This window comes from Anomaloglossus baeobatrachus, chromosome 3 (genome assembly GCF_048569485.1).
Source record: "Anomaloglossus baeobatrachus isolate aAnoBae1 chromosome 3, aAnoBae1.hap1, whole genome shotgun sequence".
Taxonomy (NCBI): Eukaryota; Metazoa; Chordata; class Amphibia; order Anura; family Aromobatidae; genus Anomaloglossus; species Anomaloglossus baeobatrachus.
The window spans coordinates 573,848,969-573,862,495 of record NC_134355.1 but is presented as its reverse complement, the minus strand read 5'-3'; the positions used below and the strand labels follow the sequence as shown (position 1 = coordinate 573,862,495).

The following is a 13,527-nucleotide window of genomic DNA, read 5'->3' as shown; positions in this document are numbered from 1 at the left end:
CCCACATAGAAGAGCAGATGTGGATGCGCATATACACTCCTTGGGGGTGGAGCAATAAATTAAGAGCAAAGTCGGAGATAGGATAAATGGCCAGTCAGAGGTGCTTGGAGCTGGATGTGATGGTGTGGTGGGAATGTATTATGCGAGAATACAGAATCTACTGTAGGTAAGGTGGGAGGCCCTGGATTCAAGTATCTGTCATTATACTTGTAAAGGGGTTTGAGGTGTTACTACTTTGAGAGGGCAAGAGTGGGGTGTCTCTACTGTGGGTGAGGTTTGGATATGGCCCATGATTCTCTCTGAGCTGAATGTGTCTCTCCAAGTAAGAAAGGTTGGGGACCTCTGGTGTACACTATCGTTTGGCTGCACTGCCATGTCTAATTAGATGAAGCTGTAGGATAATGGTCTGGTGTGTTCCTTCTCTCCTCTGGTAAGTTCAGTTGCTTGCCTGGGGCGGGTCTCAGTAACCAGACTGAGGCTACTTTCACACATCCGGTTTGAGCACTGCGGCTCAATCCGGCTGTGAAACCTATGCAACGGATACGGCGAAAACACCGCATCCTTTGCATAAGTTTTTACATGCGGCCCGTCCGTTTTTTTTCCGGTTGCGGCACACTACTGAGCATGCGCAGTGGAAAAAACCGCATGCGGTGGCCGGATGCGTTTTTTACGCATTGCGCCGCATCCGGCGTCCATAGGCATGCATTGAAAAATGCGCCGCAGCAGCCGAATGCGGCGCGATGCGGTTTTTTTGCCGGACAAAAAAAAGTTGCACGCTACGTTGCCTCCGGCCGCCACTTTAACTAATTTTGCCGCATCCGGAAAAAATCGTATGCAACGCAAAGCCATCAGGTACAATCCGGTAACAATGCAAATCTATGGGGATAAAACAGATGCGGTACCGGATCTGTTTTACCCGTTTTTTTCCATATTGTACCTGATGGAAAAAAAGTTGATGTGTGAACGTAGCCTAAAGCGGGCTTTACACGCTACGACATCGCTAATGCGGAGTCGTTGGGGTCACGGAATTCGTGACGCACATCCGGCCGCATTAGCGATGCCGTTGCGTGTGACACCGATAAGCGATTTTGCATCGTTGCAAAAACGTGCAAAATCGCTAATCGGCGACACGGGGGTCCATTCTCAAATCTCGTTACTGCAGCAGTAACGAGGTTGTTCCTCGTTCCTGCGGCAGCACACATCGCTGCGTGTGACGCCGCAGGAACGAGGAAGCTCCCCTTACCTGCCTCCCGGCCGCTATGCGGAAGGAAGGAGGTGGGCGGGATGTTACGTCCCGCTCAGCTTCGCCCCTCCGCTGCTATTGGGCGGCGGTTCAGTGACGTTTCAGTGACGTCGCTGTGACGCCGCACGGACCGCCCCCTTAGAAAGGAGGCGGTTCGCCGGTCACAGCGACGTCGCCGGACAGGTAAGTATGTGTGACGGCTGTGGGCGATGTTGTGCGGCACAGGCAGCGATATGCCCGTGTCGCGCAACAGATGGGGGCGGCTACCCACACTAGCGATATCGGGACCGATATCGCAGTGTGTAAAGTAGCCTTTACTGAATGTTAAGACTATTCTGTGGGACAATGTGCTAGCCAATTTGAAGCCGATCCCAGATTCGTCATTAGAAAATTTGCGTATGACAACTCTGTGCCATGTGAATAAGAGGTTTGGGGTTTTTCTTTACAAAATTGTTTTTGTGCCAGGTTTTCAATAATGGGTACTTTTTTCTCTGACAAGTCAGGATTTCGGTATGGAAACACTCCCAAGTCCTTCACATAATCCGCTTACGTTCTGCCGGCAGTACATGTTAACGGAATGATCTATTCCTCATTCACATTCTGGAAAAAAATCCACCTGGATTACCAAACAAGCACATTGTAACATTTGTAGCATAAAAATTCCAAGTGCAGTTTTGGTGCTGAAAAGTGCCGGATTAGCTACATTGTATTACAAAAGAGCTACCCCATGTACGGAGCCGCGTCCCAATCCAGTGAGTCCCTGGCGCTAATTTGAACCATGTGACCATGACCATACCATTACATTAAGATTCGTGAAGTCTTATAGACACATTAATAAACTTATAGAATAATTTTCTTTTAGTTATTTGCACTTTTTAGGTTTTAACCTAATTGGTTTATCAATATGTCTCCATCTCATTTCCAGTATATCACCAGTTGTGTAGTGAATAAAACTCCACCTCGCCTCACCTTAGTTGAGCGATGTAATATTAAGAAGATGTTTGACCAAGAAATGAGTGCCATTGAACTTGCAGTGAGGAGGAAACCCTCTGTGCCACCCTTGCCGTTGCCCCCTAAAACTCGTGGTGCCTCTGTGAGTAACCTGATTTATTTCAAATTAATATCTGTATTGAATGATGACCAGGGCTTCCTGAAGAGCATGAGTCAGCTTTTCAGATTTAAAGGGAACCTGTCACCAGTTTTTCCCCTATTAAACCAAAAATATCACCTTCTGCAGCTCCTGGGCTGCATTCTAGGAAGGTGCACCTTGTTCCCTGACTCCCCTTGCAGACCCCTAAAAGAACTTTATAAAATCTTACCGTTTTCTATGCAAATGAGTTTGGTTGGCCAGATGGGCGGGCTCTAATTCGGCTCCTGTTCCCCCTCCTGCTCCGGTGATGTAGTTGCACAGGCTTGAAATTATGGTCAGGTACGAGGATGACGCTGGTGAGGTCATACACAGCGCCGCCCATAATCTCGCGCCTGTGCAACTACATCACCGGCTCGTGAGGGAAACTTTATGCTCAGCACTGCCATAGGGGCATAGCGAAATGCGTGAGACTCCAGCAGCATGGACGATGACTGAGGCGGCGTCATCCATGTAAATCATGACTGGGGGACGGCAAACAGCGGCAGGAGGGGGGGTATAGGAGCCGAATTAGAGCCCGCCCTTCTAGCCAACCAAACTCATTTGCATAGGAAACGGTAAGATTTTATAAAGTTCTTTTAGGGGTCTGCAAGGGGGGCCAGCAACAAGGTGCACCTTCCTAGAATGCAGCCCAGGAGCTGCAGAAGGTGATATTTTTGCTTTAATAGGGAAAAAACTGGTGACAGGTTCCCTTTAAAGAGTCTGTTATTTAATTTGTATTCCATAAATTAATAGCACACATGAAAATAATCAACTTTGTGATACATTTTATCAAAGCAATCTGCATTTTTCTCCTCCTGGTTTAGGCTACTTTCACACATCAGTTTGTTTGCATCAGGCACGATCCAGCGAAAAAACGGATCCGTTGCATCAGTTTTTTCCATCAGTTCCTTCAGTTTTTTTATGGATCCGTTGTGATACTGAGCATGCTCAGTTCAAAAACGGATCCGGCGGCCTGATCAGTTTTTTTGCCGCGTTACACCGAATCTGGCGTCCATAGGCTTCCATTATAAAACACACCGTACGGCGCAATACGGTTTGTCACCGGAGACAACTCCCCTCAGCATTCCATCCGGCCGCCGGACAAGCAAATTTTGCCGGTTCCGGCGAAAGCTGGGTGAAATGCAAGGCCATCTGGCACAATCCGGCGCTAATAGAAGTCTATCGGGGAAAAAAAATGATCCGGCGGCAACAGACGTCGGATCCATTTTTTCATGTTTTTGACGGATTGTGCCTGATGGCAAAAACTGATGCGTGAAAGCAGCCTTAATCTTTCACTCTCCATTCAGGATTAAATTCTATAAAATCTGTTTTTCACAGATGACATTTGTTCACATTACTGAGATAAAAGATGACAGTTAGTCATAACATACTATGGACAAGAGGAGCTAGAGCTAGACACAGACATTGTGCTGCAAGTTCTCCTGAAACGGCAGTTACATTCTAAATCTACAGTTAGGAAAAAAAAAAGCAACTGACAATTCAGGAGAACTTGCAGCAGAATGTTTATCTTATGACAATTGCTGATCCTATCGCAGCATGAATAACTGTATTCACTGAAGACAGATTTTACCCTTGAGTTGAGAATTTTGAGGGCAAATGATCAGTCCTGGCGGAGAAAGAAGCAGAAGCTATATTACAAAGCTTCTTATTTTCATGTGTATTATTGATTTATGAAATAAGGAGTAAACACCGATTTCATTTTTAAGTATTAATGGGACTTGGCTCTTATAGGCCTCTTTCACACATCAGTTTTTTGTCATCAGTCGCAATCTTTCTTTTTGTGAAAGAAAAAAAAATGGATCCGTTTTTTTCTCATTGATTTGTATTAGCGACGGATTGCCTCATGTTTCATCAGTTGTTCGACGGATCTATCGTAAAATGTTTGTCCGGCCGACGGAGCCCACGTCCACAAGATAGGGGTTTTTTTTTCTCTGCGTCGAAAAAACGGACAGAAAAAAATAATCTGTCTCATAAATTTTTAATGGGAAATCAACTTTCACATGAAAAGAAAGTTGTACGACTGATCTGTTTTTTTTACAGGATCCGTCGCATCAGTTTTACCACAATCTGACGGATCCGTTGCATCAGTCACAAAACGGATTGTGACTGATGGCAAAAAAATTGTGTGAAAGAGGCCTTACTGGTCACTTGAGAATGATGTACTTTTGGTTTGGATCAATTTAAAAAATATTTGATTTTCAACTTTACATTTCAGGAAGACGTAACACTTACATTTTGACTACGTCTCATTAATGTCTCATTATGAAAACTCCTTATGTTGAATCTAGTTCATAGATCTGCAAACGGCCACAGGAGATCTTGGTCTGCTGTAGAGCCACGGTTTAGTGTCTGTCCACGCCAATAAGTAGAAAAAAATCCTTGTCTTATATGTCCATATATCTAATATTCGTGGTGAGAAACGTCATTTAAACTGTAAATTACTAAGGGGCCATGACACCCTCTGGCCATAACCACTTGGGCATTGTCCTAATGCAGTGTTGGAGTTATCACCTGTGTAATATTAAGAAAATCTTCAAAGCATGATCTGCTTGTGGCTCTTCAGGAATGGCTTTGGGGAACACTGCCCTACTACATGGTCAGTCCCCTCCTGAGTCCAGTTTTACGAAAATATGTTTACATGTACATTATCATTGCTTTAGGCTATGTGCGCACGTTGTGCAAATACATGCAGTTACGCTATGGGAGGAGCTGCAGGCAGAGCGCATGGAATCTGCTTCACTACGGACATTTCTTCAGCGATTAGAAGCGCACATGTGCTCTTCAGATCGCTGCAGAAAGTTCTGCAGTGAACTGTACGCAACGTGCGCACATAGCCTTAGGTTTCTAACTACCATTCTCTTCTTGCTGTGACCACATATATGATGGATAAGGCCATACAAGCTTTGTTGGCATATTTTGAAGATGAAGATGGCAGATACCTTATTGGCCTCATGTTGCCGACATGCCCTTTCGGTGGACTTTTGGATCATTTTGCACTTCTGTATCTTGCCATGTCTGACTAATTGCCAAGTGGCCAACATTTTCCACTAGTTCCCGATTTAGCCGATGAAAACAATGGAATGCAGAACTTTGATAACACGCTTCCTATTTAAGTCAGAAGTCCAGGTCTCTTTTTCTAAAGGGCACTGTTTAGTTACTCATAGGCTGGGCTTATCACACCATTGTCAGGTGGGACTTGCCACAGTTATGGCCAGGATAAACAAGAATGATATATTAGACTGTACAGTAGAGTTCTGCCAAAAAGATCTGAAAACTGTATGTATAATGATTATGGATGATCGAGTACCTCAAATATTCGGCTTCGCGAATATTTTCCGAATACCTCGCCGCTATTCGACTATTTGATGCGCAATGTAAGTCTATGGGAAGCCTGAATAGTTGTTGTTCGGGTTTCCCATAGACTTACATTGCACATCGAATATTTGCGAATAGTTGAATGGCGGCGAGGTATGCGGAAATTATTTGCGAAGCCGAATAATCGAAGTATTCGATCATCTCTAATAATGATGTGAAAATCCATCTATTGGTTCTGATCCATATTCTTTAAACCTACCTTCATTGTTTCTGGTACCAGTGTCTCCCTGCTCAGTCCATTCTGTAATTCTAATATAAGCAAATGGACTTAAACTTGAACCTGTGCTGCCAATTATCACTTTATCCTCTGCCGTAAGTAATCCTAGGGGGAATGCCCCTATAAGTTGCAGCAAATGTATATCCCAATCAGCCAGTTATTTTGTAGCTCGGCATGGGGTGGTAGTCTTGGGTGAGGTAGTCGTCTGTCACACCCAGACACATTACATGAAGATTGAGATCCTGGCTGGGTGTGAGGTGTTGCACTGCAGAAGCTATACATCCTTACAGGCCTCATGTTGCCAGTGGTTCCGACCGGCCAAGACTAGATGGCACATAGTTTATTGTGGGAAATCACAAGTTCCTTTAAAAACTTTTGCTTACTGACATAAAGTTCAATACAACAATGTACATTGGATAGCAGGCACAAATCTTCTCTTTCATATCACTATTAAAGAGCATCACTACAGTGGTTCCAACCTCCATAATCCTTTTCTGCCGAACACTACTAAACATAGTACTATATCACAGTCCTTGGATGTCAATCTTCTCCTCAAGTGGTTCCACGTCTTTTCCTTCTTAAATGGATATTACCAATATGGCTGGACTGAGCTATAAGCTATTGAAGACGACTAGAGGACCCCTGCTCAAGACACTCACTTCGATCATTGTCCTGACCTGTCGTTTTGCACCACAACTCATCTTTTCCGGTTCTTCATTCCTTTGGTCTACTAGGTCACACTGTGTCACAGTCACCTTTTTCTCTTTCTGAGTTGTCTCCTCTTTTCCTCAGTCACACTATCCTCTGCAACAGTCTCCCTCTCTTCAGGATACCTACATCATGCGGCTCTGCTGCTACATAGACCTGAGGTCTGTTCTAACAGAAACTGTCTCTCTCCCTATGCACTAACTCCTCCCCTATGGGCTAGTCCCAGCATTATCTCTATCTGCCCCTACAGTCTGTTGCTGGGCAGACTTAACCTTTTATCTACCTTTCCATGCACACATTATAATACTTTACCAGCACTTAACTCTTTCTCATCCTACATATAACTCTGCTATTCTTGGTGCATCATACCTTATTAAATATCACTATTGATGTAAACAGTACATCATCACAATAATGCAATGCACATTACACTTCACATTAACATATGAATTAATTCACACTACATAACATTAACGCAATTGATGTCTTCAGGGAGAACATGACAAATAGTCCACCTCCTTACAACTCCTCTCACTGTAAAAATCCAGCTTGTAACAAGGAATGGAAACACCAAAAAATATTAAGTAACCTTTTAATCAGAAGGGTTTTCAGTACTTTTTTTAAGGTTGCCAGAGTACAGACGTCAAGAAAAAAATAAGTGTTATTTACCCGCCCTATTGTCTCCATTCTGGAGGTCTGCGCTGGGACCAGACGTCCTCTACTTCTGAGGTTACTGATTGGTGAGGTGACTGGTGAACAAGACATCGTCACTACATGTGCCATGCATGTATGACTGACTGTAAAAGTAGAGCAAACAGTGTGCGACTTACTGCGTGGCCAGAAGTAAGACATGTTTATGAAATGGGACTTTTAAAAGCTGCAAAAATGTGGAAAGAATTATTTTGACTCCCACAGGCATAGAAAAAAGTGCTGTTATTTTAGCACATTATTGTGCCAGATTTATTACATGAGGTCCATTCAATTGTAAATTGGTGGAAACGTTTGTTAGCGAATACATCTGAGATTTAGCTTTGACTCTGGCTAGTATTATGCCAGTTAGATTAAAGGGAACCTGTCACCAGATTTGGTGACTTTAACCTGTGGCCACTAACATGCTGTATATAAGAACCCAAGCCGCTGTGTAGAACGTAAAAATGACTTTATAATACTTACCTAAACGGTCGGTACGGTGCACACTGGTCAGATGGGTGTCTCCGTTCTCAAAGTTCGGCGCCTCCTCTTTCAGCCATCAGGAGGACCTCAGTGCTGGCGCTTGTGCATGACGTAGGACACGTCATGCACCTTGACTTCAGAAGGAGGAGGACAAAGATGGCCGAAAGAGAAGGCGCTGGTGCCGGAGAACAGAGACACCCATCTGCACCATACCGACCGTTTAGTTAATTATTATAAAGTGCTTTTTATGTTGTACACAGCGGCCTGGGCTCTTATATACAGCATGTTAGAATGGTGTATATAAGAGCCCAGTGGTGGTGGCTGCAGCTTATAGTCACCAAATCTAGTGACCGGTTCCCTTTAAAGGGATTGTCCAGTACAAACAATGTATCGATTATCTACAAGATGGCTGATCATTTACTGATCAACAGGGGCCCAAATTGGGGAATTTTTCTCCCCATTACGAAATGGAGGACCAGCTCTGACACCTGATCCTGCTCCATTAATTTTCTATATGCTGCTAGTAAGTGCAGATCCTTATGCTCAGCAGCCCCATAGGGAGGGAATGGAGCCGCGGTTGAGCATGTGCATGTAATGGGGATAAACGTTCCTTTTTCTGCCGAATAGTGCAGGTCCCAACAGTTGGACACCAACCAATCAATGAGTTGTCACCTATGCTGTAGATAAGGGATAGCTTATTTTTAACGGGCAACCCCTTTAATGGGCCACTTTAAGTTTAACCCTATTCCTGCTGTATAGATAAACTTTCCTAATGGCTGGCTTTGATTTCTCCTGTAGATGGTATCTAAGAGCGTGTGGGATTTAAATGAAACCTACAAGATTACTCTGCTAAAAGGGAGCAAACTGAACACCGAGGATACGGTAAGAGTCACCCATTCATTGCTAGACTAATAAATGGCTTTTGGTTTATTCTTATCTTTGCTATGATAAATCTATCATATTAGAGGCTGCCACTAAGGGTCTAATTCATAAGCAGGTACCTAAAGCTTTTACTAAAAGGCGATGTGCCTGTATACCCTGTTCCGGCCTGTGGACGTCATGGTTAGGGTCCTTCTAACCCTCCTTATGAACCAAAACAGAAAGCTGCTCTGTAAGACAAAACCCACCTGTGTAATACATGCATGGGCATTCATTTATCTTCCCTTTTCTAACAGTTTCTACTGGCATTAAATTGTAATTTAAAGGGAATGTGTATGTTATCACAGACGTCTGGAGCGCTGGACACTTGTATGGTGCATCAAGTAATCTCATTACACGTAATAATGAATCTGTTGTGTGCCCTCAGGTCGTGGTTCGGGCGGGTTTATTTCATGGCACCGAACTGTTGTGCAAATCCTTCATGACCACTGAAATGGCAGGAAAAAATGACCATTTGTGGAATGAGGCTCTAGAATTTGACATTTATGTATGTGACCTACCACGAATGGCTCGTCTCTGCCTGGCTATCTATACCGTACTGGACAAGACCAAAACAAAGAAAACCAACAAAACATCTACCCCCAGATACCCGACCATTAAGAAATCGGGGAAAATGGTAATTATCTCTTCTTCTTCTTCAGCTTCAGAATAGAAAACTGGTTTGATCTTTCTGTTAAATTGAATGCACAAGATATCAGATCTATAGAGGAAACAAGAAAGAAAAAACAGCTCACACTAGATACGTAGTCCACGTAATCCAGACGATTAGGAAGCACGAGATCACACCACTGCCAGGTGTCATATTTGTCCAAGATTAGAAAACGGTGCTCCAGCTTCCAGGCACGATGTTTAAAAATTAAAAGAAAGTATTTAAAAACAGATATGAACACTACAAAATTGGAAATGCCATGGAAAGCCTAGTGTGGGGGGCTGAATACGAAGAAAAAGTTGTCTAAAAAATAGTGGTGACCATCAGCGGACGCGTTTCGAATGCTCCATACCTTCTTAATCGTGGTTATTATGAAGACAAACTGGAAAGGAAAAGGACGTCTTAAGTCATTTGATAGGTAAAATTAGCAAAAACACCCGAGTAAAAATGTTCACCTTCAGAATAACATAAGTAATGAAAGAAAAATCGAATTCAGATGAAAACGACAATGAGTTTAGAGAAAAAGAAAATAAAAGAATTATTCTTTATACAGGTAACTTAATAATGTGACATTTCTCATCTCAAATGAAGTTGCGGGGTGTGTGAGTATTGTTTACTCATGTGCTTTTGCTAATTTTACCTATCACATGACTTCTTAAAGCTGGGTTTACACGCTGCAACATCGCAAAGGACATCGCTGTAACGTCACCGGTTTGGTGACGCAATAGCGATCTCCATAAGTCTCTGCTAAGTCTCTGGTGAGCGTTCAACCCGGCAAACCTGGCCAACAACTTACCAGCGATCCGGACCTGCAGAGCGACCTAGCTGGTTGTTGGGGACGTTGATAAGCAGCCTTTTGAAAGGGAAGTTGCTAACAAAGTCGCTGAAAAGGATTCACACACTGAAACTTCATGCTGCACAGCGGGAAACAAAGGACCTAGGAATGGTCCTGAACGACTTGTAGTGATCAGCAACTTCCAGCAACTTCACAGCAGGGGCCAGGTCGCTGATAGGTTTCACACACTGCAACATCGCAAACAACATCGCTATTGCGTCACAAAACCGGTGACGTTACAGCGATGTCGTTTGAGATGTTGCAGTGTGTAAACCCAGCTTAAGACTTCCCTTTTCTTACCACTTTGTGCTAACTGAGATTAAGAACGCATGGAACGTTCGAAACATGTCCGCTGATGGGTAAAACTTTTAGACAGCCTGTTCTTCATATTCAGCCCCCCCATACTAGGCTTTCCATAGCAATTCCAATTTTGTAGTGTACATATCTGTTTTTAATGTGTTTTTTGTTTTTTTTTGTTTTGTTTTTTTTTAAATAAATCATTGCTTTTTAAACCTCTTACCTGGAAGCTGGATCATCTTTTTCTAATCTTGGACCTATATAAAATCTATGCTCAAAGAACGATGATGCATATAAATATGGGACGGGACTGCTGAGACGTGTGGTTGGTTGGCAGCTGTCACGTGCCAATTTAGTACACCATGACTGGCAGCCTGCGAAGAAAGACATACAGATGACCACCGGGGCATCACAGGTAGATGGAAGAACACAAACATATATTTTAGCTTTGCATCAAGGAACAAGGAAAACTCTAATACACGCTTCATGCAGTTATGTACATTTCTTGATAATGTATGTAAAGCACTGTGGAATTAATAACGATATATAAATGAATAAATAATATTTTTTTATTTATTATTATTATATACTAATATTATACAGTATTTATGTTACATAGAATTGATTACTCAGCTAAGGATATTTCTTTAGGGTTGTGTATAGGATACCTAAATCTATCACTGCCAGTCTCAAAATTCCAAGAAGCAGTGCACCCATGGCCCTTATTTCTCCGTTGCCACATACTTCTTAACCCCATTACCACCAAGCAGTTTTTTGTTTTTAGTTTTCATTTTTTCCTTCCCTTTTCCAAAGACCTATAACTTTTTTATTTTTTTTTTTCAATATTGCCATATCAGAGCTTGTTATTTTGCGGGACAAGTTGTACTTTTGAATGACACCATTTATTCTGCCCCATATTGTACTGGAAAACAGGAAAAAAAAATTCAAGTGTGGTGAAATTGCAAAAAAAAAAATGTAATTGCACAATTGTTTTTGTATTTTTTTGTAGTTACCATGTTCCCTATATGGTAAAACTGACCTGGCATTATGATTCTCCTTGTCACTATAAGTTTGTAGATGCCAAACATGTACAGTTTTTTACTTTTATCTAAGTAGTGAAAAAAAAAAATCTGAAGTTTGTAAAAATAAATAAATGAATAAATTGCGCTTTTGTCGCCATTTTCAGAGACCCGTTTTCCATTATCTGGGGCTCAGTGACTACTTAATTTTTGCATCTTGAGCTGATGTTTTTAATTATACCATTTTTGGGTAGATGTGATGTTTTCATCACCTGTTATTGCATTTTAATGCAATGTTGCGGGGACCAAAAAACTAATTCTGGCGTTTTGATTTTTTTTTTTTTCGTTGCGCTCTTTGCTGATCAGATTAGTTGATTTTTTTTTTATATATTTTGATCGGACATTTCTGATGTCGGCAATACCAAATATGTGTATTTTTTGTTTTATTTTCAATGGGGCAAAAGGAGAGGGATTTGAACTTTTTTTTTTTTTTGTTTTTTACTTTTCATGTTTTTTAGAACTTATTTTTTATTGACTTTATGCCTGCTGTGTCCGATCGCTTCTCCCGATCAGAGCGGGGCTTCAGCATCCCTATGAACAGCAGAAATGCTGATCTCCTGTGAGTGCCTGGCTCTCTGCCGGTATTCACAGGAAGTGAGTAATGACAAGAGTCATCATCTGACCCTGCGCTGCTATGACAGCCCATTGGTTCCCCATGAGCGCATCACAGGGCTGCCAATGGTGGCAGGAAACAGCGCGATACCCGCCGGAGCGCATTAGATTGCGCCCGATGTAATGTGTTAACAGATGAGGATATATCTCAGATACACCCGCGCCTGCTAGCTGCATATGTCTGCTGATCAGATTATTAGACATATGCGGAGAATAATGCGGGCTTGCTTCACATGCCGGCATTAATGCGAGGTAGGCGACCTAGAACATATATACATATATATATATATATATATATAATATATAATATATATATATATATATATATATATATATATATATATATATATATATATATATATAAATTTACCCACAATTTTGGAAAGGTGTCAATAATTTAGTATAATATATACATACATACACACACACACACACACACACAGAGATATATATATATATATATATAAAAAATGTACCCACAATTTTGGAAAGGTGTCAATAATTTTGTCCGGCCCATTTTTGGGATTTTGTGTGAAATTATGTCCAATTTGCTTTTTTTTTCTGTTTTTTTTTTTTTTTTTTTTTTTTTTTTTTTGTGGTGTTCTTCCAATACCCACAAAGCAAATATATATACGTATATCAAAATATGCGGAATTTCAATAACTTTCTGAGACAAAGACTTCATGTACTGGAATAATCTCAAGATTGCAAACACTTTCATCCTTCATTGCATGTGTGTTTGTATATGTGCGTATATATGTGTGTGTATGTTTGTTCAGTATGTGTGTGTGTAGGTATGTGTAAAATATATATTGAATAAAAATATAAATGGAAGAGTCCTGTTTTTGCTCCCATTTTTCATGAACTGAACTCAAATATCTGATGAGACTTTTTCTATGTGCACAAAAGGCCTTTTCTCTTAAATATTCACAAATTTGTCTATATCTGTGTTAGTAAGCACTGCAACTTTTCTGAAATAATCCATCCATATCAAGATGCTGATGAGAAATAATGGTTATTACTAGGGATGATCGAATACCTCAAATATTCGGCTTTGCAAATATTTCCCAAATAAATCGCCACTATTCGATCTGCAATGTAAGTCTATGGGAAACCCGAATAACAACTATTCGGAACTATTCGGGCTTCCCATAGACTTACATTGCGCTTTGAATAGTGGCAACCTATTCGTCGGATATTCGCGAAGCCGAATATTTGAGGTATTCGATCATCCCTAGTTATTACATAGG

At 41.6% G+C, this 13,527-nt stretch overlaps 1 protein-coding gene across 3 annotated transcripts in view; it reads left to right on the top strand.

Annotated features, from left to right (window-relative positions):
* The window catches only part of PIK3CB (phosphatidylinositol-4,5-bisphosphate 3-kinase catalytic subunit beta), a 254,891-nt gene that overhangs the window by 173,850 nt on the left and 67,514 nt on the right, over window positions 1-13,527 (top strand). For all 3 annotated transcript variants that reach the window (XM_075340956.1, XM_075340957.1, XM_075340958.1), the window contains exons 7-9: window positions 2,169-2,336; window positions 8,665-8,748; window positions 9,173-9,421. In XM_075340956.1, coding sequence (XP_075197071.1) covers window positions 2,169-2,336; window positions 8,665-8,748; window positions 9,173-9,421 — 501 coding nt within the window. The remainder of the gene's footprint in view (window positions 1-2,168; window positions 2,337-8,664; window positions 8,749-9,172; window positions 9,422-13,527) is intronic.